The sequence below is a fragment of the Dipodomys spectabilis genome, unplaced genomic scaffold (assembly GCF_019054845.1).
Source record: "Dipodomys spectabilis isolate Male_0828 unplaced genomic scaffold, ASM1905484v1 ptg000017l, whole genome shotgun sequence".
Taxonomy (NCBI): Eukaryota; Metazoa; Chordata; class Mammalia; order Rodentia; family Heteromyidae; genus Dipodomys; species Dipodomys spectabilis.
This window is the reverse complement of record NW_024870694.1, coordinates 9428063-9449920: the sequence shown is the minus strand read 5'-3', so window position 1 is coordinate 9449920 and position 21858 is coordinate 9428063. Positions and strand designations below refer to the sequence as shown.

At 40.5% G+C, this 21858-nt stretch overlaps 1 protein-coding gene across 1 annotated transcript in view; it reads left to right on the top strand.

Moving 5' to 3' along the window:
• Lmln (leishmanolysin like peptidase) overlaps positions 1 to 19278 on the top strand; it is a 57373-nt gene extending 38095 nt beyond the window's left edge. Inside the window, exons 11-17 of the mRNA XM_042669080.1 lie at positions 920 to 996; positions 3720 to 3830; positions 7823 to 7955; positions 8788 to 8947; positions 12878 to 13008; positions 17367 to 17577; positions 18205 to 19278. Of these exons, the coding sequence (XP_042525014.1) occupies positions 920 to 996; positions 3720 to 3830; positions 7823 to 7955; positions 8788 to 8947; positions 12878 to 13008; positions 17367 to 17577; positions 18205 to 18305 (924 nt within the window). The 3' untranslated portion in view covers positions 18306 to 19278. The remainder of the gene's footprint in view (positions 1 to 919; positions 997 to 3719; positions 3831 to 7822; positions 7956 to 8787; positions 8948 to 12877; positions 13009 to 17366; positions 17578 to 18204) is intronic.
• The last annotated feature ends 2580 nt before the right edge of the window (positions 19279 to 21858 follow it).

Sequence of the window (21858 nt, the reverse complement as noted above, 5' to 3'; positions counted from 1 at the left end):
TTACAGTATTTGAGATGATCATTCAATATTCAACATAAAGATTCAAAGAATAATTAGAGCTGACCAAAGATATAATATGCTCCCTTAAGAGGCAGCAAAGCCCTCACTTTCAATGTAAATTTTAGGATACAAATTAAGATATTTGGTAGCTAGTGCACTTGGGCAGTATTTTAGGTTTCCTAATGGATATTGTTTGATCCCATGATTCTGTCACACATGTTTTGCATGTTAGTGTATATTACTGTGATTACAAAGTTTGGGGTTAGAAAAGCTTTTCTATGCAATTGAGGTAACAACTGTTCTTGATCCCAAATTACCTTAGTATCCATCTCAACTATACATTTAACTTTGACTAGCAAATGTGATTATTTTATAGTGGTATTTCTGATTCCATGTATATTTGTCTTCATTTTCATCATAAAGTCTTGATGCTGGTTCCAGTACACACATGATAGAGACAGTTGAGGCAGAAAATGGAGTTCACTTTATGTTTCAGGCTTTTGTAATTCACCATTTTGAAGTGATTATTTTTCCAGCCTCTCACTTAAAACACTTAAAATATACAGCAGAGGGGCTGGGAAGATGGCTCAGTGGTAGAGTGCTCATCTTGTATGCATAAGGCCCTGGCTTTGATTCCCCAGCACCACATAAGCAGAACAAGCTGAAGTGGCGCTGTGGCTCAAGTAGTAGGGTGCTAGCCTTGAGCTGAAGAGCTGAGGACAGCACCTAGGCCCAGAGTTAAGGCCCCACAACTGACAAAAAAAAAATCTATAGGCCCAGAGTTAAGGCCCCACAATTGACAAAAAAAAAAAAATCTGTATCTATAGAAATAGATATATACATACATACATCAGAGGAATCAGAAATAATTGGGAGCTGTAGAGTCAACCTCTAATTGAAATCTTCTGGTGATTTTCAGAATGAAGCCATGACTGGTTCTCATACTCAGAATCGAGTCCTCTCTCGAATCACGCTGGCGCTAATGGAAGACACTGGGTAAAACAGCTGTGAGAATGTGATATGAAGACAAAGTGCATATTAAGATTATACCTCAAGAAAATGCAGATATTTCGTATCAAAGCAAAATGTACTTACTTTTAGGAGGTAGCTGACAGCACCTTGAAAAGTAATTAGCACATAGTACTTTGAGATTAAGGTTTACTTTCTGCAAAGTGATAATTTTTTTTTTTTTTTGGCGGTTGTGGGGCGTGAACTCTGGGCCTGGGCGCTTGTCCCTCAGCTCTTCAGCTCAAGGCGAGCGCTCTACCACTTGAGATACAGCACCACTTCCATTGTGATAATTTTTTTAAAGCAGTATTGAGGTTTGAACTCAGGCAGTTCCCTGTCAGTAGCCAGTGGGAATCTTTGCCTTTGTTAGCCCTCAGTAATTCTGCAAGCACTTACTAGGTTCAATATATTCCTTCCCTCTGTTGAATAGCATATACCAGGCTGATGAACACATCCATGTGCGAAATCTAGGCACCAGCCATGCTTCCAAGGAATGCTTGGTACCTTTTTTGGCCTTTGTTTTGTTCATATCTATTTATTTATTTAGACAATACTCTAGTTTGAACTCAGGATCTTGCACTTGTGTGGGTTGCTTGCTCAGCTGGCACTCTACTACCTGAGCCATGCCTCTAGCCTGCTTTTTGATGGTTAATTGGAGATGGAGTCTTTTCAGTTTTTCAGCCTGACCCTGCAGATCTCACCTTCCTGAGTAAAGATTACAGGTGTGAGCCACAAGCACTAGCTTTGTGTGTTTTTGTTTTGTTCTTTGTTTTTGTACCAATATTGAGGCTTGAACTCGGATAGCCTGGGTGCTATCCCTGAGCCCTTTTTGCTCAAGCCAGTGCTCAAGACTACTTGAGCCATAGCTTTACTTCCAACTTTTTGTGGCTAATTTGAGATAAGAGTCTAATAGACTATTCTTGTCTGGGCTGTCTTCAAACCATGGTCCTCAGATCTCAGCCTTCTTAGTAGCTAGAATTAGTAGACACTGGTGCCCTTCTGGGTTTTATTATTGTTGTTGTTTGTTTGTTTTTGAGATGAGATCTCCCTGTTTTATCCAGGCTGAGCTCAAAACTCATGTGTTCACCTAGTCCTCCTTCCTCAGCCTTCTGAGTATGTGAGACTGTAAACATACTACTATGGAAAGCAATCTAGTGTTTAAGAATGTATTACTGAGTGTGCTGACTCTCTAAGGGGTTTGATGACTTCACATTTTAGCAGTAGGCAGAACTTCCTCTAACAGCCACATTGCTGATGTTATCACTAGTGTGCTAGGGCAGGAGCACTCTGGACAGCCTAACCTTGCCACCATCACCAGGTTAACTAAATAATGAGATGCTCACTTCAGCCGCAGAGTTTATAAGTATTTTGGTATTGGAGCACTAGGATTCATTTCTTCACTTTCTCTCTGAGAGAAGAGAGAGTTCTGTCAGAAGTTAGGATGTTTCTACTTTTGTTTGATTTTGTGGATTATTATTCCTTTGAGACTATGTTTTTGTTTATTAAAGAGACAAGATACACAATACAGACAGGTAAGAAAACTTTTGTTTTGCTGGTACTGGGGTTTGAACTCAGAGCTTCATGCTCACTTCATTTTCTTGCTTGGCTGGAATTCTTCCACTTGAGCTATGCCTTCAGCCAGCCCATAATTTCAGAGCTTTTGCAAACTAATGTTTTTTCTTAAGAATAAAGAAGCTGGGCACTGGTGGCTCACACCTGTAATCCTACCTACTCATGAGGCTGAGATCTGAGGATTGCTGTTCAAAGCCAGCCCAGTCCATGAGACTCTTATCTCTAGTTAATCACTAGAAAACTGGAAGTGGTGCTATGGCTCCAGTGGTAGAACACTAGCCTTGAACTGAATTGCTAAGGGACAGCCTCCAGGCCCAGAGTCTCACAGCTGACCAAAAAAATGAAGGAAAGGAGGGAGAGAAGAAGGGAGGGGCTGGGAATGTGGCTTAGTGGTAGAGTACTTGCCTACCATGCATAAAGCCTGGGTCCAATTTCTCAGTACCACATAAACAGAAAAAGCCGAAAGTGACACTGTGGTTCAAGTGGTAGAGCAAAAGAAGCCTTGAGCAAAAGAAGCTCAGGGACAGTACCCAGGCCCTGAGTTCAAGCCCTAGGACTGGCAAAAAAAAAAAAAGAATAAAGAAAGAAAAACTAACAGGAGGTTCGTTGCTGTTGATTAATTTTGTCAGGAGACTAAGCCAGTATTTTGTTTTTGTACTAAAATTAGAATATATCAAAAGTATTAGACATTATGTTTGTCTTACTGTAATGATGTAATCATCTGTCACAAAAGAGCTTCTGTGGATGACATGTCACAAATCCAAGGCCAAAAGAACAAGAAACCAGAGCTGTGTGAATCAGGCTGTTGTACTATTCCTTCCTTAATGTTTTCTCTCCTCTTTCCCCTCATTCTTTCCTCATCTTAGTCCTCTGTTCTCATGTCTCTTATCATAACCTCTTGCTATTCTGTGACTTCTGTCAGTTTTGAAAACTACAGTGGGAACAGGTTTTGTTTTCCAAATACAAAAGTACTTTCACACAGACTAGTCCCAGGCAGCAGTCCTCTGCAGCCCCAGCTCTGGAAATGCTTCTGGTGGCCATGGCCTCTAAAGGCCTCCTTCAAACCTTCATGTGCTCCTTGTTGAGTAACAGTTCCTACATTGCTTTTTACTTGATGGTCTATTTGAATTACTCCACAGCTGGTACAAAGCGAATTACAGCATGGCTGAGAAGTTAGACTGGGGCCGAGGAATGGGTTGTGACTTTGTCAAGAAGAGCTGTAAGTTCTGGATTGATCAGCAGAGACAAAAGTAAGAATGCTTTTCCTCACAGTGTCTTTGATTTTATTGTCAGTTTATTTCTGATTTTATTTATTATCCTAAAACTAAAATGCCAACTATTTTAAAAATATGGTTTGAGCAATTAAATTTCAAAATGTATAGAAAATTTCTACTGATACTTTGTAATGGTATCATAGTAATTCCCCTCAAGTTTACATATACTGAAAGACCCACAGTGTGGTGTCAGAACCACAAACATTTTGTTTATGCAAAATTTTTGCATACTCTTACCATTCTTAATGTTTTCTTCAGGGAACACACATATAACTATACATGCAAATGTGGATTTCCTATCAAAAAATCACACTGGAAGTAGGGGCCAGTGCCTCACACTTATAATCCTAGCTACTTGGGAGACTTAAGATCTGAGGATGGAGATCCACAGCCAGCCCAAGCAGACAAATCTGAGAGATTCTTATCTCCACTTAACTAGCAAAATCCCAGAAGTAGAGGCATGAGTCAACTGGAAGAACACCAGCCTTGAGCAAAAGAGACAAGTTAGAGTATGAAGCTCTGAGTTCAAAAGTAGCTCAGGGGTAAAATGCTTGCCTAGCATGTGTAAGGTCCTTTTTTCACCCCAGAACTGAAAACAAACATTTTTGTATAGGGGTTCTCAAAACTGGATGCGTACAATAATCACTTAAAAAAAATACATTGGGCTCTAAGCATAGTTCAAGTAGTTATCCCTGAGTTCAAACCCCAGTCCCCCCAAAACAAAGAAAATACAGAGGGTTCATGTTTGGAATGTATAAATGCACATACATTACCCACACTTTTTGTTTGTTTTTTGCCAGTCCTGGGGCTTGAACTCAGGGCCTAGACACTATCCCTGGGCTTCTTTTGCTCAAAGCTAGCACTCTGCCACTTGAGCCACAGCGCCATGTCTGGCTGTTTCTGTGTATGTGGTACTGAGGAATTGAACCCAGGGCGTCATGCATGTTAGACAAGCTCTCTACCACTAAGCCACATTCCAAGCCCCCCCTTTTTTTTTTCTTAGTCAGTCATGGGGCTTGAACTCAGGGCCTGGGAACTGTCTGTGAGTTTTTGCTCAAGACCTAGTACTCTACCACTTTGAGTCACAGCTCCACTTCTGGTTTCTGGGTAGTTAATTGGAGATAAGAGTCTCATGGACTTTCCTGCCCAGGCTGCCTTTGAACTGTGATCCTCAGATCCTCAGATGCTAGAATTATAGGCATGAACCCCCAGTACCTGGTTTCCACACAGTTTAAAAGAGTCTGTGATATCTGTTTTTTCACAATCTCAAAAATATGCAAAAACATAAAAACATATAAAAATTGCATTTACTCTTTATTTCATTTTCCTGAAAACACCTTGCTATATTATCATACAATATCAAATCAGGATATAAACAGTGGCACAGTCAATTTAGAATGTGTATATGCGCATATGCACACACCAGTCTTGGGTGGGGCTTGAACTTGGCCTTATGTATTTGCTTGCCTTTTTGGCTCAAGGCTGGCACTCTACCACTTGAGCTATACTTTCCCACTTTTTGTTAGTTAGTTGAGGATAAGACTCTTGGATTTGTCTGTTCCAGTTGGCTTTGAACTTTGAACCTTAGATCAATTCCTGAGTAGTTAGGATTACAGGTGTGAGTCACTAGCACCTGGCTCAAAACATTTCTATAGGAAGTGGCGCTGTAGCTCAAATGGTAGAGCGTTCGCCTTGAGCTGAAGAGCTGAGGGACAGCGCCCAGGCCCGGAGTTCAAGCCCCACGGCCGACAAAAAAAAAAAAAAAAAACATTTCTATAACAAAGATTTCTCACATTGCCCTTTCAATAGATATACCTATTTCCTTTCTAATTGACCCTTGACCCTTTTAATCTATAACCTTGTTCTCCACTTAAGACAGAGTTCTCTTGTGAATATTTTCAGATGAACAAATTGTTAAAATTCTTTTTTAAACTAGCACACATTAGTTACAAAAGGATGGTTTCTTTGTGACATTTCTACACATGCATGCAATATATCCCAACATACTTCTATAAATCTCTCATCCCCTTCCCCCTGCTTAAGACAATTTCAGCAGTTTCCTTCATTCTTTTTTTTTTTTTTTCCCAGTCCTGGGGCTTGAACTCAGGGCTTGGGCATTTGTCCCTGAGCTTCTTTTGCTCAAAGATAGCACTCTACCACTTGAGCCACAGCACCACAGCTGGCTCTTTCTGTTTATGTGGTACTGAGGAATGGAACCTAGGGCTTCAGGCATGCAAAGCAAGCACTCTACCACTAAGCCATATTCCTAGCCCTCATTCTATTTTCATACATACCTTCTTCCTTCGCCTTCCCACTCCCGCTGGTATTCCCTCTGCTCATTCAAACATGCTTTATGCTCCTGTTGTTCTTTCTTTTTTCCTTCTAAGTGTGTATTAATTGCACTAAAAGGTTTCAATATAGCATTTCAGACCTGTATATCTTACATTTTCCTCAGAATAACCCTCTCTATTGCTTTCCCTTCCCCTTCTCTCCCCATCCCTTGTAGATCAACAGCTCTCATTGAGGTTCCTTATGCCATCTTAAAATTGTTTAAAATACTTTAGTGTACAGAAAAAAATTCACTCTTCATAGCTGCCAGGAATAGGAGATATTACACCATCTCTTTCTGATATTCTATCTGTAAATAAAGATAATTTGATTTTTAGGCCACAATATGGAAATTCATTCACTGGCATTAAAAAAACAAAACAAAGCCAGGCACTGATAACTCTTATTGTAATCCAAGCTACTCAGGAGACTGAGATCTGAGGATCACTGTTCAAAGCCAGCCCAGGCAAGAAAGTCCATGAGACTCTTATTTTCATTTAACCACCCCAAAACCAGAAGTGGACTTATGGCTGAAAGTGGTAGAGTGCTAACCTTAAGCAAGGTAGTACCCAGGCCCTGAATTCAAGCCTCATGACTGGGAGAAAAAACATATAACAAGCTGGGCAGCAGTGGCTCATATACCTAGCTACTCAGGAGGCTAAGATCTACGAGTTATACTTTGAAGCCAGCCTGAGCAGGAAAGTTCATGAAACTTTTGTGTGTATGTGTATGTTTTTTGTTTTTTTTTTGTCAGTCGTGGAGCTTGAACTCTGGGCCTGGGTGCTATCCCTCAGTTCTTCAGCTCAAAGCTAGTGTTCTACCACTTGAGCCACAGCACCCACTTGCAGCTTTTTCTGTTTATGTGATGCTAAGGAATCAAATCTAGGGCCTCATGTATGTGAGGCAAGCACTCTACCACTGAGCCACCTTCTCAGCCCTTCCATGAAACTCTTACCTCCAATTAACTGCCCAAAAACTCCAGAAGTAGAACTGTGGCTCAAGTGGTAGAGTACTAGCTTTGTGCAAAAAAGCTCAGGAATAGCACCCAGGCCTTGAATTCAAGCCCCAGAAAACAGAAACAAAAAAAAAAATCTCAATCATAAAGCAGATTTGCAGGGGCTGGGAAGGTAGCTCAGCTAGAGCGCTTGCCTTGCATGCCAGAGGCCCTGGGTTCGATTCCACAGCACCACATAAGCAAAAAGAAAAAAGCTGGAAGTGGCGCTGTGGCTCAAGTGGTAGAGCGCTAGCCTTGAGCTGAAGAGCTGAGGGACAGTGCCCAGGCCCAAAGTTCAGGCCCCATGACCGGACCAAAAAAAAAAAAAAGCAGATTTGCAGATCTCAATTTTACTGGCAAAAACAGAGAAGAAGATGAGCAGGATTTTATTTAATAACAGTACAATATTGTTAGAATTCATCTAGCATTAACCTTCCATATCCATATTAAGCATTTCCTTTTACCCTATAATAACTGTCTTTCTTCAAAAATTTACAGTAGACTATTGAAATTATAGTTTGAAAGATAAGCTGTATAGTGGACTTACAGTATTTTCTCCAAAATTTGTTACTAAGGTATATGGAATTTACTCAATAAACTTTGTTATAAAAAAAAATTGATATCAGGTACTTCTCTCGATGTGCAGGAGACAGATGCTCAGTCCTTACTGTGACACTCTCAGAAGTAACCCACTGCAGTTAACCTGCAGACAGGACCAGAGAGCAGTGGCTGTGTGTAATCTACAGAAGTTTCCAAAACCATTACCACCAGACTACCAGGTAACATTTGTTTGAAGTGCAATTTTTAGAAGTTGTCTCCATTTTGAACTGGGAGTACATTGTGTTCAGTTTATAAATATATAAGGAACTAGTTTATAGCAGTTATACCTGTGATAGTGGCAGAAGCTATTTAGAATATTTGTTGTTGTTTTTTTTGTTTTTTCCATTCCTGGGGCTTGAACTCAGGGCCTGGACTCTGTCCCTGAGTTCATGGCTACCACTTTACCACTTTGAGCTACAGTGCCACTCTAGTTTGTTTTTTTGTTGGTTGTGGGGCCTGAACTCTGGGCTTGGGCGCTGTCCCTGCACTTTTCAGCTCAAGGTGAGCGCTCTACCACGTGAGCCACAGCACCACTTCCCATTTTCTAGTGGTTTTTATTGGAGATAAGTGTCTCTCAGCCTTTCCTGCTTGAGCTGGCTCTGAACTGTGATCCTTAGATCTCAGGCTCCTGAGTAGCTAGGATTACAGGCATGAGCCACCAGTGCCCAGATCTACTTTAGGCTTTTTTTAAAAGTAGTTTATCCAAGATAAGAGTCTCACAGACTTTCCTGCCTGGGCTGGCTTTGAACAGCGATCCTCAGATCTCAGCCTCCTGAGTAGCTAGGATTACAGGTATGCACCATTGTCACCCAGCCCACGAGACTCTTAACTCCATTAAACCACCAAAAAAGCCAGAAGTGGAGCTCTGACTCAAGTGGTAGAGTGCTAGCCTTGAGCAAAAATAAAAAGCCCTGAGATGATTGCTATAAGTTGCCTATAGACTTGATTCTTATTATACAAAATGATTCTTACTTTCCTATCTTGCTTTTTTTTTTCCTTTTATTTTTGCAGTATTTTGATGAACTCAGTGGAATACCTACAGAAGATTTGCCTTATTATGGTGGGTCAGTAGAAATTGCTGACTATTGCCCTTTCAGTCAGGAATTCAGTTGGCATTTTAGTGGTGAATATCAGCGCAGCTCCGATTGTAGAATACTAGAAAATCAACCAGGTTAGTGGTCTAGTGAAATGAAGTGCATGTGTGTAATAAGCATGTGTGTGTCAATGGCTCATGCCTGTAATCCTAGCTACCCAGAAGACTGAGATCTGAAGATTGAGGTTTGAAGCAAAGCCAGTCCCAGCAGAAAAATCTGTGGAACTCTTATCTCCAATTAGCCACCAAAATGCTGGAAGTAGAGCTGTGGCTCAAATGATAGTGTTTGCCTTGAGCAAAAAAGCTCAAGAACAATGCCCAGGCCCTGAGTTCAAGCCCCAGGCCTAGCCAAAAAAAAAAAAAAAAAAAAAATATATATATATATATACATACATATATATATGTGTGTATATATATATATATATATATATATGTATGTATGTATGTATGTATGTATCAACAATGAAAAATAGAGATTAAGGGCACAGTCCTTGGAGTCATATATGCTGGTATTGGTGCCAGGTCCTCCTATGCAGAGTTTTTTGTTTTTGTTTTTAAATGAAAAACACCTTCAGTAACCTACTTTTTCCTCTCTTGGGAAGTATCATAATTTATAAATAACATTTCTTTTTGTTTTTCTTTTTATTAGTCATAGGGCTTGAACTCAGGGCCTGGGTACTGTCCATGAGCTTTTTTGCTCAAAAACAATCTCAAATAGTACTGAGATGGGTGTTTCCAGTACCCATCTATCAGAGGTTACATTTTTTCTGAGCTAAGCACTAATGGCTCACATCTGTAATCCTAACTACTAAGGAAGCTAAGATCGGGAAAATCAAGGTTCTAGGCTAGCCTGAGAAAAAAATGTTTGTGAGACTCCATTTCCAGGTAGCCAGTAACATACTGGATGGGAGGCATGGTTCAAGTGGTAGAGCACCTTCCAAGCAAAGAAGCTGAGTGAAGGTAAAGCCCTGTGTTCAAACACCAGTATACATACAATAAAAGACAAACAAAAAAAACTTTACCGCATGTACAGTAACAGTTTCTTAGAGTTATTCTGAAGGTTAAATAAATTAATATAGTAAGTGTTTAGAACTGTCTGACACTTGCAAAGAATTTTGGCCATTATGTAACAGGAATATATGCTCATAGGCTACATTGAGAAATACCTTACATTTCATGGTTCTTTTTACTTGTAAAGCATTTTTATTATTTATCATTTCATTTTTCTAAAACTTTAAGGAGAAACATAGGGAACATGCTACAGTATTTCACTAGCTAATTAACAGATAATAATACTATTAACTGGCATTGGTACAAGATTTTTCTTTTTACTTATGTGGTGCTGAGGAATCGAACCCAGGGCCTCGTGCATGCAAGGTAAGCGCTCTACCACTGAGCCACCTTCCCAGCCCTTACCACTTACCTTGAAGCCTGGCAGACCTAGCTAGATTTCTGCAGTCATTTTTTCCCATCACTCATCTATTTAATAAATGTCCTAAAGATTAATGATTTAGGGGCTGGGAAGATGGCTCAGTGGTAGAGCGCTTGCCTTGCATGCATGAGGCCCTGGGTTCGATTCCTCAGCACCACATAAGCAAAAAGAAAAAAAGCCAGAAGTGGCACTGTGGCTCAAGTGGTAGAGTGCTAGCCTTGAGCTGAAGAGCTCAAGGATAGCGCCCAGGCCCAGAGTTCAGGCCCCATGACTGAACCCCAAAAAACAAAAAAGATTAATGATGTACTTAACTGTTCAGCAGTCCACATGTGAGGGAAATGCACAGATGTGTTCGTGACGGATTTGCCCCCAGTGCCATCTTACTTTTCTAGAGCTAGAATCAGCAAACAATCTTGTCTTGTAAGGACAAGATGAGCCATTTCAGCCTTGCACATCCTGCATTCTGTGCAGTGACCACTCCACTCTGCTTGTACACCATGAGGGCAGTTATAAAGAACATGGAAAAGCTGGGCACTGGTGGCTCATGCCTGTAATCTTAGCTACTCAGGAGGCTGAGATCTGAGAATCATGGTTCAAAGCCAGCCCAGGCAGGAAAGTCCGTGAGGCTCTTATCTCCAATAAACCACTAGAAAACCAGAAGTGGTGCTGTGGCTCAAGTGGTAGCCTTGAACTGAAGAGCACAAGGACAGCACCCAGGCCCAGAGTTCAAGCCCTATGACCGACAAAAAAAAAGAACATGGAAGCCTGGAGCCCATAACATGCCTGCCAATCCTAGCTACCCAGGAAGCTAAGATCTGAGGATTCTTATTCAAAGTCAGCTTGGGTAGGAAAGTCCATGATTTTTTCTTTTCTTTCTTTCTTTTTTGTTTTGTCAGTCATGGGGCTTGAGCTCAGGGCCTGTACACTGTCCCTGAGCTTCTTTTGCTCAAGGCTGGAGATCTACCACTTGAACCACAACGCCACTTCTGGCTTTTTCTGTTTTTGTGGTGCTGAGAAATCAAACCCAGGGCCTCATGCATGCAAGGCAAGCACACTATCACTGAGCTACCTTCTCAGCCCTTCTTACTCATAATACCAAGTTTTTTTTCAAAACGTGTGTATGTATGTGTGTGTGTGTGTGTGTAATTTTTGATTGTGGGGCTTGAACTCTGGGCCTGGGAGCTCTTCCTCAGCAATTCAGCTCAAGGCAAGCACTCTACCACTTGAGTCACAGTGCCACTTTCTGGTTTTCTGGTGGTTAATTGGAGATCAAAGTCTCATAGACTTTCCTGCTTGGCCTGGCTTCAAACTGCAATCCTCAGATATTAGCCTCGTGGAGATGAACTCAGAGCTTGGGAGTTGCCCCTGAGCTTTTCTGCTCAAGGTTAGCACTCTGCTACTTGAGCCACAGCTCCACTTCCTTGATTTTTATGTTACTATGTATTTTTAATTTTTTTCGTTGTCAGTACTGAGGCTTGAACTCAGGACCTTGCTCTCATGTTTAGCTTTTTTTTTTTTTTTTTTTTTTGCTTAAGGCCACCTTTTTTTTTTTTTATTATTATAAAGGTGATGTACAGAGGGGTTACAGCTATATAAGTAAGGAAATGAGTATAATTCTTGTCGAACATTGTTGCCTCCCTCGTTTTCTTCCCCTTCCCCCCCCCCCCCCAGGCTGATTTTCTGACATACCTTTGGTGGTTAATTGTGGAGATAAGAATCTCACAGATAACTCACTCCTGCCTGTAATCTTAGCTATTCAGGAGGCTGAGATCTGAGGATCGTGGTTCAAAGGCAACCCTGGCAGCAAAGGCCATGAAACTTTCACCTCTGATTAACCACCAAAAAACCGGAAGTGGAATGGTGGCTCAAAGTGGTAGAGTGCTATTCTTGAGCAAAAGAGCTCAGGAACAGAGCTCAAGTCCCTGAGTTCAAGCCCCATAATCAGCAAAAGGACAAAAAAAAAAAAAAAAAAGAATCTCAGACTTTCCTGCCTGGGCTGGCTTTGAATCTCCATCCTTAGAACTCGGCGCTCTGAGTAACTAGGATTACAGATGTGAGCCACTAGCACCCAGCTCAAGTTTGATATTGAAGTAACTCAGCATCCCTGCCTCTGCCTTGTCCCCTAAAGCCAATCTTAACAGCAAAAACAGAACGATTCAATTTCTTTTTCTTATTCTTTGCATTCAAAATCAGTTTGTGTGCATGCCTGCTTGTGTGTGCCTGAGTGTGTGTGTGTGTGTGTGTGTGTGTGTGTGTGTGTATGTATGTGTATAGGTGTGTGTCCATCCTGGGACTTAACCTCAGGGCCTGGGTGTTGTTTCTGAGCTTTTTTTGCTCAAAATTAGTACTCTATCACTTGAGCCACAGCTCTACTTCTGGCTTTTTTTTTTTTTTTCTTGCTAGTTAATTGGAGATATGAGCTTGGCCTTAAAAAAAAAAAGCTTTTCTTACCAGGCTGGCTTCGAGCTGCAATCTTTAGTTCTAAGCCTTCTGAGTAGCTAGGATTACAGGTGTGAGCCACCTGATACCCTAGCTTTAAAGTCAGTATTTGAGAAGACTTTTCTGGTTTTCTTCAGAAATTTTAAAAAACTATGGTGCTGAGAAGTACGGACCTCATTCAGTGTGTCTAATTCAGAAATCAGCATTTGTCATGGAAAGGTGTGAGAGAAAGCTGAGCTACCCAGACTGGGGGAGTGGATGCTACCAGGTAAGGTACATGCTTATTATAATGATACCAAATGTAGCTTTGCTCTTGTGGTCCTTATTTATTAAGTTATGTTTTCTGTATTTTATATATTTTACTGATCATTAACTTATTTTGGTTATTTGTGTAATTGCTAGTTTAAGTGCAGTGAAAATATTGTCATTTCTTTGAGACAAATTGCCTTGGAACATAGATTTAAAAATAAACATAATTGGGGCTGGGAAGGTGACTCAGTAGTAGAGTGCTTGCCTTGCATGCATGAGGTTCTGGGTTGGATTCCTCAGCACTACATAAGCAGAAAAGCCGGAAGTAGTGCTTTGGCTTAAGTGGTAGAGTGCTAGCCTTGAGCTGAAGAGCTGAGGGACAGTGCCCAGGCCCAGAGTTCAGGCCCCATGAGGGACAAAAAAAAAAAGTAAATAAATGAATAAAAAAAAATATATACTACACTAGTTAAGTTGTTTTTTATTATTATTTTTATTTTTATTGTGAACATACTGTACAGAGGGGTTACAATTACATGGGCAAGATAATGAGTAGATTTCTTATCAAGCATTGCAGCCTCCTCCTTTGTTTCCCCTTCCCATCCCTTCCCAGCCTCCCCCTTCCCCTCTTCCGTCCCCCCTACATTAGTTAAGTTCTATTGTAATTTTACTTCTGGGCATATGTCCTAAGGAAATAATGGTAAATGTGTAATTTTGTTCTTGAACAGATATTACTTTGTAGTGAGGAAAGTGTACATTTTTATTTCAAAAGATCTGAAGAAAGCATCAGTTATAAGAATTAGTAAGTCAGCTGCTGATTAATAATAATTATTTCTCCCTGAAGACATAGTACAGTGGTAAAGCACATGCTGCTTACACGCACAAGGCCTCACATTAATCCAAAATAACACACACACACACACACAGCCCTGAAATTAGAATTTTGAAGAGGAAAAACTACTTTTTTCTTAGTTATCTTATATATACATCTGATACTTAGTGTCTGTGTGCCTTAAGAACTGATCAAGATGCAGGAAATCTTTAACTTAGGGCCATGCAAGTCAATGAACTTTCCCTACCCGCTAACAGATATCTGGAAAGAGATTGATTGTGAGATTGAAGAATAGCTGCAAGATCTAAATGGACTTCTTATCTAGTTAATTAAAATTTTTAATTGTTATTATAAAGGTGATATACAGAGAGGTTACAGCTACATAAGTTAGGTAACGAATACATTTCTTTCTGGACAATGTCACCCCTTCCCTTGCTCTCTCCCAATTTTTCCCTCCCATCCCCACCTACAAGTTGCATAGTTCATTTTCAACATGGTGTCTATTATTATTATTTTTTTTTTTTGGTTGGTCGTGGGGCTTGAACTCTGTCCCTCAGCTCTTCAGGTCAAGACTAGCGCTCTACCACTTGAGCCACAGTGCCACTTCCAGCTTTTTCTGCTTATGTGGTGCTGAGGAATCGAACCCAGAGCCTCATGCACGCAAGGCAAGCACTCTTCCACTGAGCCACCTTCCCAGCCCTTCTGGTGGTTTTTATTGGAGATAAAGTTTCACGGACTTTCCTGCCCAGGCTGGCTTTGAACCGAGATCCTCAGATCTCAGCCTCCTGAGTAGCTAGGATTACAGGTGTGAGCCACCAGTGCCCGGCTCTAGTATTATTTAGTTAATGAATTAGCTAATTTTTTGAGGCAGGGTCTCCAGGCTGACCTGGAACTAGCTGTATAGCCTAGGCTGGTTCACATCTTAGTGCTGTGAGTACAGGCTTTAACCACCACCCCTGGCTACCTAAATGGACTTTTGTAGCTGGAAATTTCACTATTATTTTATAAGTTGTTTATAAAATCATCTGATTTTAGTTGGATGCCAGCTCCCTCCTGTAATCCTATTACTATTTTATCCAGCATTTGGTTGAGATGGAGTCTCTCAAACTTTTTGCCTAGACCAGTCTCAGACTACAGTTCTATGTCAGTAGTGACTGGTGAATTCCATTTTATTCAGTGACTTTTTTTAAAATTGCTATTTGTTAGTCCAGTTGCTTCAGACTTGTCCTATTGCTTTTCGCATATTCTCATCATTTTTTGAACATTCTCTTACTTGCTGACATAAAATACTCTAGGCTTATCTTGTACTTTTTCGTCCTAGCCCTACAATCTGCCATTTCTCTAAGGGGCTCCAATCTTCTTTAAGGACTGTGATCTGGGTACTACATGTGCTACTATCACCATTGAGGAACAACTGTTCCTCACCTTCTTGGAGAACAGAACCAAGAATATACATCTGCATGTGTACATGTATAATCATGAGTTTTCATTGATATCACTGATTCTAGTCCAACAGCAAAGGATTCATTTCTATTTTCTCTATATATTTTATACCTCTTTTTTCCAAAAGTGAGAAATACAGTAGTTGATATGCTCAGTAGGTTTTCTTTTTTTTTGATGTGTCCTTGTCCCTTCAATCCTTTCCACCTCTTCTACCCCTATATGATCACTCTCCTCATGCTAACACCTCTCCTTACTCAGCGTACAGACACCACATTGTCACACTTAATGGGTTTGCACTGAGTAGCTTTTGAGGAAAGGGAAAGGAGAAAGGAATGGGTGTTTGTTTTTTTTAATGGCAAAGTATATGTAATATTATATGGATGCTTAAGACCATTTTAAGTGCATATTTAGTGGCCCTCCTCTATAAACTTCTGATCTGTCCTGCTTTGGATGAGTTCATCTCTAGCTTGGCAGCATAGCTCTCACCTTAAACTTTTAGTCATGGTCATCCTATGTTTCTTTTTTGTGTTGGAATCATTTGCTTCATGGGATTTCTGTTCATTTCTCTTTTCACTTTGTTGGATCCTATCTCTTGGGTTTTTGAGGACTATATAAGCAAGAATAATTTGGAAACCTCATGTATCTGCAAACCTCACTGTACCACCATCATTCCCAATTATAGCAAAACTTTGTCTCTAGAGGCTGGGAAGGTGGCTCAGGGATAGAGTGCTTACCTTGCATGCATGAGGCCCTGGGTTCGATTCCTCAGCACCACATAAGCAGAAAAAGGTGGCTCAAGTGGTAGAGTACTATCCTTGAGCTGAAAACGCAGAGGGACAGCACCTAGGCCCAGAGTTCAGGCCCCATGACTGGCAAAAAAAAAAGAAAAAGAAAAAAAAATTGCCTCTGTTCAAGGAGGATCTCTTGCTGAGCCCGTGAATTTAGTTGGCAGAAGACAGATGAACAGGAGGAAAACTCCAGTTTATTTAGTAAAGTTCTATGGGACATACAAGCCTTCACAAGGAAATGAAAAACCAAACAAATGGTCCAATGTGTATAATTTTGTATCAAGTATAAAAAAGGAGACAATTATGGGAAAGGAACTAATGGATATGGGATGGCTAAAGGAAAACAAGAGCTACTTTTACAAGGTTGGTTGTTCAGAATTCTCTCAAGTCTTGACTCCTTATCTCTGGTGATATTGATGTTTCTTTCTTTCTAGAACAGGAAGAACATCTTTCATGTGGGAGTTACATCTTCTGCTTTCCCAAAGAAAGAGCCTTTAGCTCTAAAATAATGTCAAAATGGCATGTTTGGTCTGATAGTATTCCTCAGTAGTTTGGCTCGATATAGCTTTCTTTTAAAAAATTATTTTCCATATACTGCTGAAAGTGTCTAGTTTTCAGTGTTTTTCTGGGTTTTTTTTATTATATGTAATCTTTTTTTTCGTTTCCTCTCTAGAAGCTGTTAAATCCTCTCCTTTCTTTTTCCCCACTCTCCACTATGTGTTCAGAGCTTCCCAGTTGATTTCCAATTAGTTCTTGAATGTAAATAAACTGCTAAAGATCACCAAAATCTTTCTAAGTGTAGTCCTTATATCTAGATTCTACTTATACAAGTAGCTGATTTAAAAGACTCAAGTAAGCTGAATCAAAACCAGCAACAGGAAAATCTAGTTTGTACTGCAGAATACATGGAGGTCCAAGAATTGCTAGCACCAGGAAGTCAGAGGATACTAGCCTGGTAAAAAAGCAAGACCCTTTGCTGAATATCTGTGGCTCTTGTCACAAGTATTAATTATTAAAAATAATTAATTTAAAAAATTTGTCAGTAATGGGGCTTGAACTCCGAGCCTGGGCACTGTCCCTGTGCTCTTTTGCTCAAGGCCAGCATTCTACCACTTTGAGCCATAAGTGCCACTTCCAGTTTTCAAGTGGTTGGAGATAAGAACCTCACAAACTGTCTTGCCTAGGCTGGCTTTGAACCAAGGTCCTCAGATCTCAGCCTCCTGAATAGTTAGGATTACAGGTGTGAGCTACCAGCATCCAACATGAGAAATTTCATATCCTAGAACCTTACTGACCTGAATTTTTTCCCATTTGAAGGTTTCTTGTTCTCCCCAAGGTCTGAAGGTTTGGGTCCAAGACACTTCATATTTATGTAGCCGGGCGGGGCAGGTCCTCCCAGTCCGTATTCAGATGAATGGCTGGATTCACGATGGGAACCTGCTCTGCCCATCATGCTGGGACTTCTGTGAGCAGTGTCCGCCAGAAACAGACCCTCCAGCTGCCAACCTCACCAGAGCTCTTCCACTGGGTGAGTGCCCTCTGTGCTTGAAGGAAAGAGAGACATTCCCTTTAAGGGAAGGTCCCCATCTTTTGAAAAGTCTTCCTAGTGTAAGGTAGATAAGTGACCCTGCTACTTTGTATAGCCAGGGTAAGAAATGTGCTGTATAAAGCCTGACCCTCATCAAAAAACTCATTGAGAGTTTAAAAAAAAAAGTGGATGGGTCATCCATTCATTTTGAAATTAAGAGTAAACAAAATTTTTATCATAGGATAAGCACCAAATATATGTTAGTTGTATCATGGCTCTATGACTCTGAGAAGACATTGAGAGAAACACTTTTTTTTACTCTAACCTGGTGGATGCATCTTTTCTTCCTCCCTGTGTATTCTGTTCCTCTGTATTATAAAAAAAGGGAGGGGGGCTGGAGACATAGCTCAAGTGGTAGAGCACCTGCCTAGTAAGCAGAAGGCCCTGAGTTCAAATCCCAGTAACATAATATAAAATATAATATGTGTTCCAAGAAGTCACTTGATGCTTTTAAGGTAGTCCTGTCCATTTCCTAATAATCACCTCTACTCTTCTGACAGCATTTAAATGTTACGGTTTAATCAAAAAATATCTGTTGAAAGTCAATTTTTTTGTTTTCAACCCTAGATCTTTGTTCCCGTTCTTCTAGCCTGGTGGTTACCCTCTGGCTTCTTCTAGGCAATCTGTTTCCCCTGCTGGCCGGATTTCTCCTGTGTGTGTGGCATTAGGAATGGAAAAGTGAACTCTCAAGATGTTCACTATGTCATGCTCCTGTGAACAGAACACAAAATCTTAGTGAATGCTGCTCTATGCAGATGGCACAAGTGGCATTCCTGCCTTTGGCTTGGAACTGTTGACCACAGTCAGACCCTAAACCAAAGCTTCAGTCCTCATCAGCCTCACAGCCACCAGAGTCTGAAGAGGATAAGGATTGCAAGTCACCAAGTCTTGGTGCTTAGCATACATAATCTCCTGAAGTTTTCCTCTGAAAATGGGATCATTGGAATTCTCAGAGTGATTGCATACCTCAGCATTTTCATTAACCTAAGAAATGGGAAAGTTCATCTTCCCACACTGAAGTAACTTCACAACAACTAAATTTTGCAAACTGTGGATCCAACTCTCAAAGTATAAGATGTCCTTTGATTTACAGGAAATAATTGAATTGAGATTTCTGCATCACTATTACATCTACTTAATTTAATGGGTGAATGTGGTACACTGAAATCATTGATCTGAGTTGCTTGTTCTGAAGAATTTTAAATTAGATCTTTTAAATCTTATGATTTAACCATGCTTGCCTTTTTTGCCAGCTATGTGGCAGATTACCACAGTGTTGTTAGTGTTGCCTGCAGCACAGACTGGTTTTCATTAGAGATCTACTTCTATTAGCATTCCCATTATTTTAACAGTAGATTGAAAAATGTGGAAACAGAGTAAAACACACTGCTCTGTAAAAACAATGACATCATTCAAACAGAAAAGAAGACAATTGTATGTTTTTTTCAGAAAATAATTATGACGACTATAATCTAACAAAAGCAGAACTATCAGTGTGGATCAAAAGAAATTTTGATAATGATAGGTAGGCAACTATTTCCGGGTAGGCTAAGGAGATGTTACAGAAGAATTCCTAATATCTAAAAATTATCTTCTGGAAAAGAAGAAAAATGTAAATCAAAGCAAGTTGGCCCAAGCTGGGCACTGGTGGTGTATGCCTATAATCCTAGATGCTCAGTAGGCTGAGATCTGAGGATCAAAGTTCAAAGCCAAGCATAAAATCTATGAGACTTTTATATCCAATTAACCAGCGAAAGCCAAAAGTGAAGGTATGGCCCAAGTAGTATATTGTGCCAGCCTTGAACAAAAAAGCCAAGAGCACAAGGACACAAATTGAAGCCCCATTACTGGTACAAAACAAAACAAGATAGTTCTAATTATTTACTAGTCAGAAATTGCATGTTCAGTGTACAGTCTGCTAGGCTCTATTGTGACTTAGTCCACAGAAGTTGGAAGATTGCCTTTGATTTAAATGTCTGTTCCCTCATGCATTTGACATTCCTGTCACCACACAGATTCTGTGAATCAATTCTGTTCTAATACCAGAGCTTGTCTGGTATTATTACCTGTTAGGAATTCAGTGGTGGAATTCTTTAATGATAGATGATGCTCAGTTTTTTTCTCTGAAGATAGTCATTTTTAGCCCGGTGCCAGTGGCTCACACCTGTAATCCTAGCTATTCAGGAGGCTGAGATCTGAGGATCATGGTTCAAAGCCAGCCCCTATGATACTCTTACCTCTAACAACTCAAAAACAGGAAGTGGTGCTGTGGTTCAAAGTGGCAGAGCTCTAACCTTGAGCAAAAGAGCTCAGAGACACGCCCAGGCCCTGAGTTCAAGTCCCACAACTGACAAAAAATAAATAAAAGTCATTTTCTGTGATACAACACAACACTTGGACAAGCTTCCCTTTTTTTCTCCTTCCTTCCATTTCAGTTATGCATTTAAGAGTAATGCATTTAAGAAATTGTGCTACATGAGCAAAGCAGCAAAATACTGAGAATGAATTCCAGTTATTTGACACTATAGCCAAATGTAAAGGCCCAGCAGAAAGAAAAGCCACTTGTTTATTTTTTATTTATTTTTATTTTTTGCCAGTCCTGGGGCTTGGATCAGGGCCTAGGTGTTGCTGTCCTTGAGCTTCTTTTGCTCAAGGCTAGAGCTGTACCACTTGAGCCACTCACCACTTCTGGCATTTTCTGTATGTGGTACTGAGGAGTCAAACCCAGGGCTTCATGCATGCTAGGCAAGCACTGTACCACTAAGCCACATTCCCAGCCCCACCACTTTTTTTTGTTTGTTTGTTTGTTTTGGGGGGGTCCGGTCGTGGGGCCTGAACTCTGGGCCTGGGCACTGTCCCTCAGCTCTTCAGCTCAAGGCTAGCGCTCTACCACTTGAGCCACAGCGTCACTTCTGGCTTTTTTCTTTTTGCTTATGTGGTGCTGGGAATCGAACCCAGGGCCTCAGGCATGCAAGGCAAGCGCTCTACCACTGAGCCACCTTCCCAGCCCCTTTGTTTTGTTTTTTGTCGGTCGTGGGGCTTGAACTCTGGGCTTCGGTGCTGTCCCTGCGCTCTTCATCTCAAAGGTGAGCACTCTACCACTTGAGCCACAGTGCCACTTCCGGTTTTTTCTAATGGTTTATTGGAGATAAGAGTCTCACAGACTTTCCTGCCCAGGCTGGTTTTGAACCACGATCCTCAGATCTCAGCCTCCTGAGTAGCTAGGATTATAGGCATGAGCCACCGATGCCTGGCTCCACCACTTGTTTTTAAATGTAGAACTTTGAAATGTATGTTTGCATATAGTTGGAGGTATTTGTCATTGTGGAAAGCTGAAGCCCCCAGACCTAGTCAACTTTGGCTGAAGAGATCTCAGTGATATTTTGCAGACCAGTGCCCAGTGTTCTGCCTATGCCATGCAGTCTTTAAATTGTGCAAGGTCAGAGAAGAATACACAGGATATTTTTAAAGAAATGTACAATAAATTTATATGCCTATTATGATTATGAACCATCCTATAAAGTTGTGTAAAGCATTTCACCAAAAATACAATTAATTGGTAATATATTTGAGATTCACAGTGAGAGACTTGAGTGTATTTTGACTGTTGTGCAGTTACACCATTTAGGTAGTATGGTTTCCAAGCATGGTGCTTTTTATACTTGAAATATATTTTTGCTTTATTTTTTATTGACATATTTGCACTAATGAATTTATGGAGAAATTATTATAGATGACTTTTTGTATATGTATTTATTAAGCTTGGAATCTGGTGTCCCCATGTTTTCTCTGTACAAATATGAAATTCAGTGAAGCATGCTGTCAAGAAATCATGAGTTCCTGAGGACAGCTAATTGCACTAGTAGTCCTGGCCTCTTCAGCAAGGCTCAAATGTGGTTGCTTATCACTGGTTCTGATTTAGAAGGACACAGAACTTGCTTTAAAAAAAAAAAATATATATATATACTTATATACACACACACACACACACATATGGCAAATTTTAGTCACTTAGAATATGACAGTGAAACAAAGACTTAAAATGTGAGCTTTCAGTGCAGAATTATTGGTATAGAATTCAGTTGTGAACCGAAGAATGTGAACTGACCTCAGTGCTGGTGTACTATGGCTGGTTAGTACCTTCAGTTGAGCAAAGACAAAACCAGACACCTGTGTATAAGACTGAAGTAGTAGCAGCCAAGGCAGAAATGGCATGGAGCC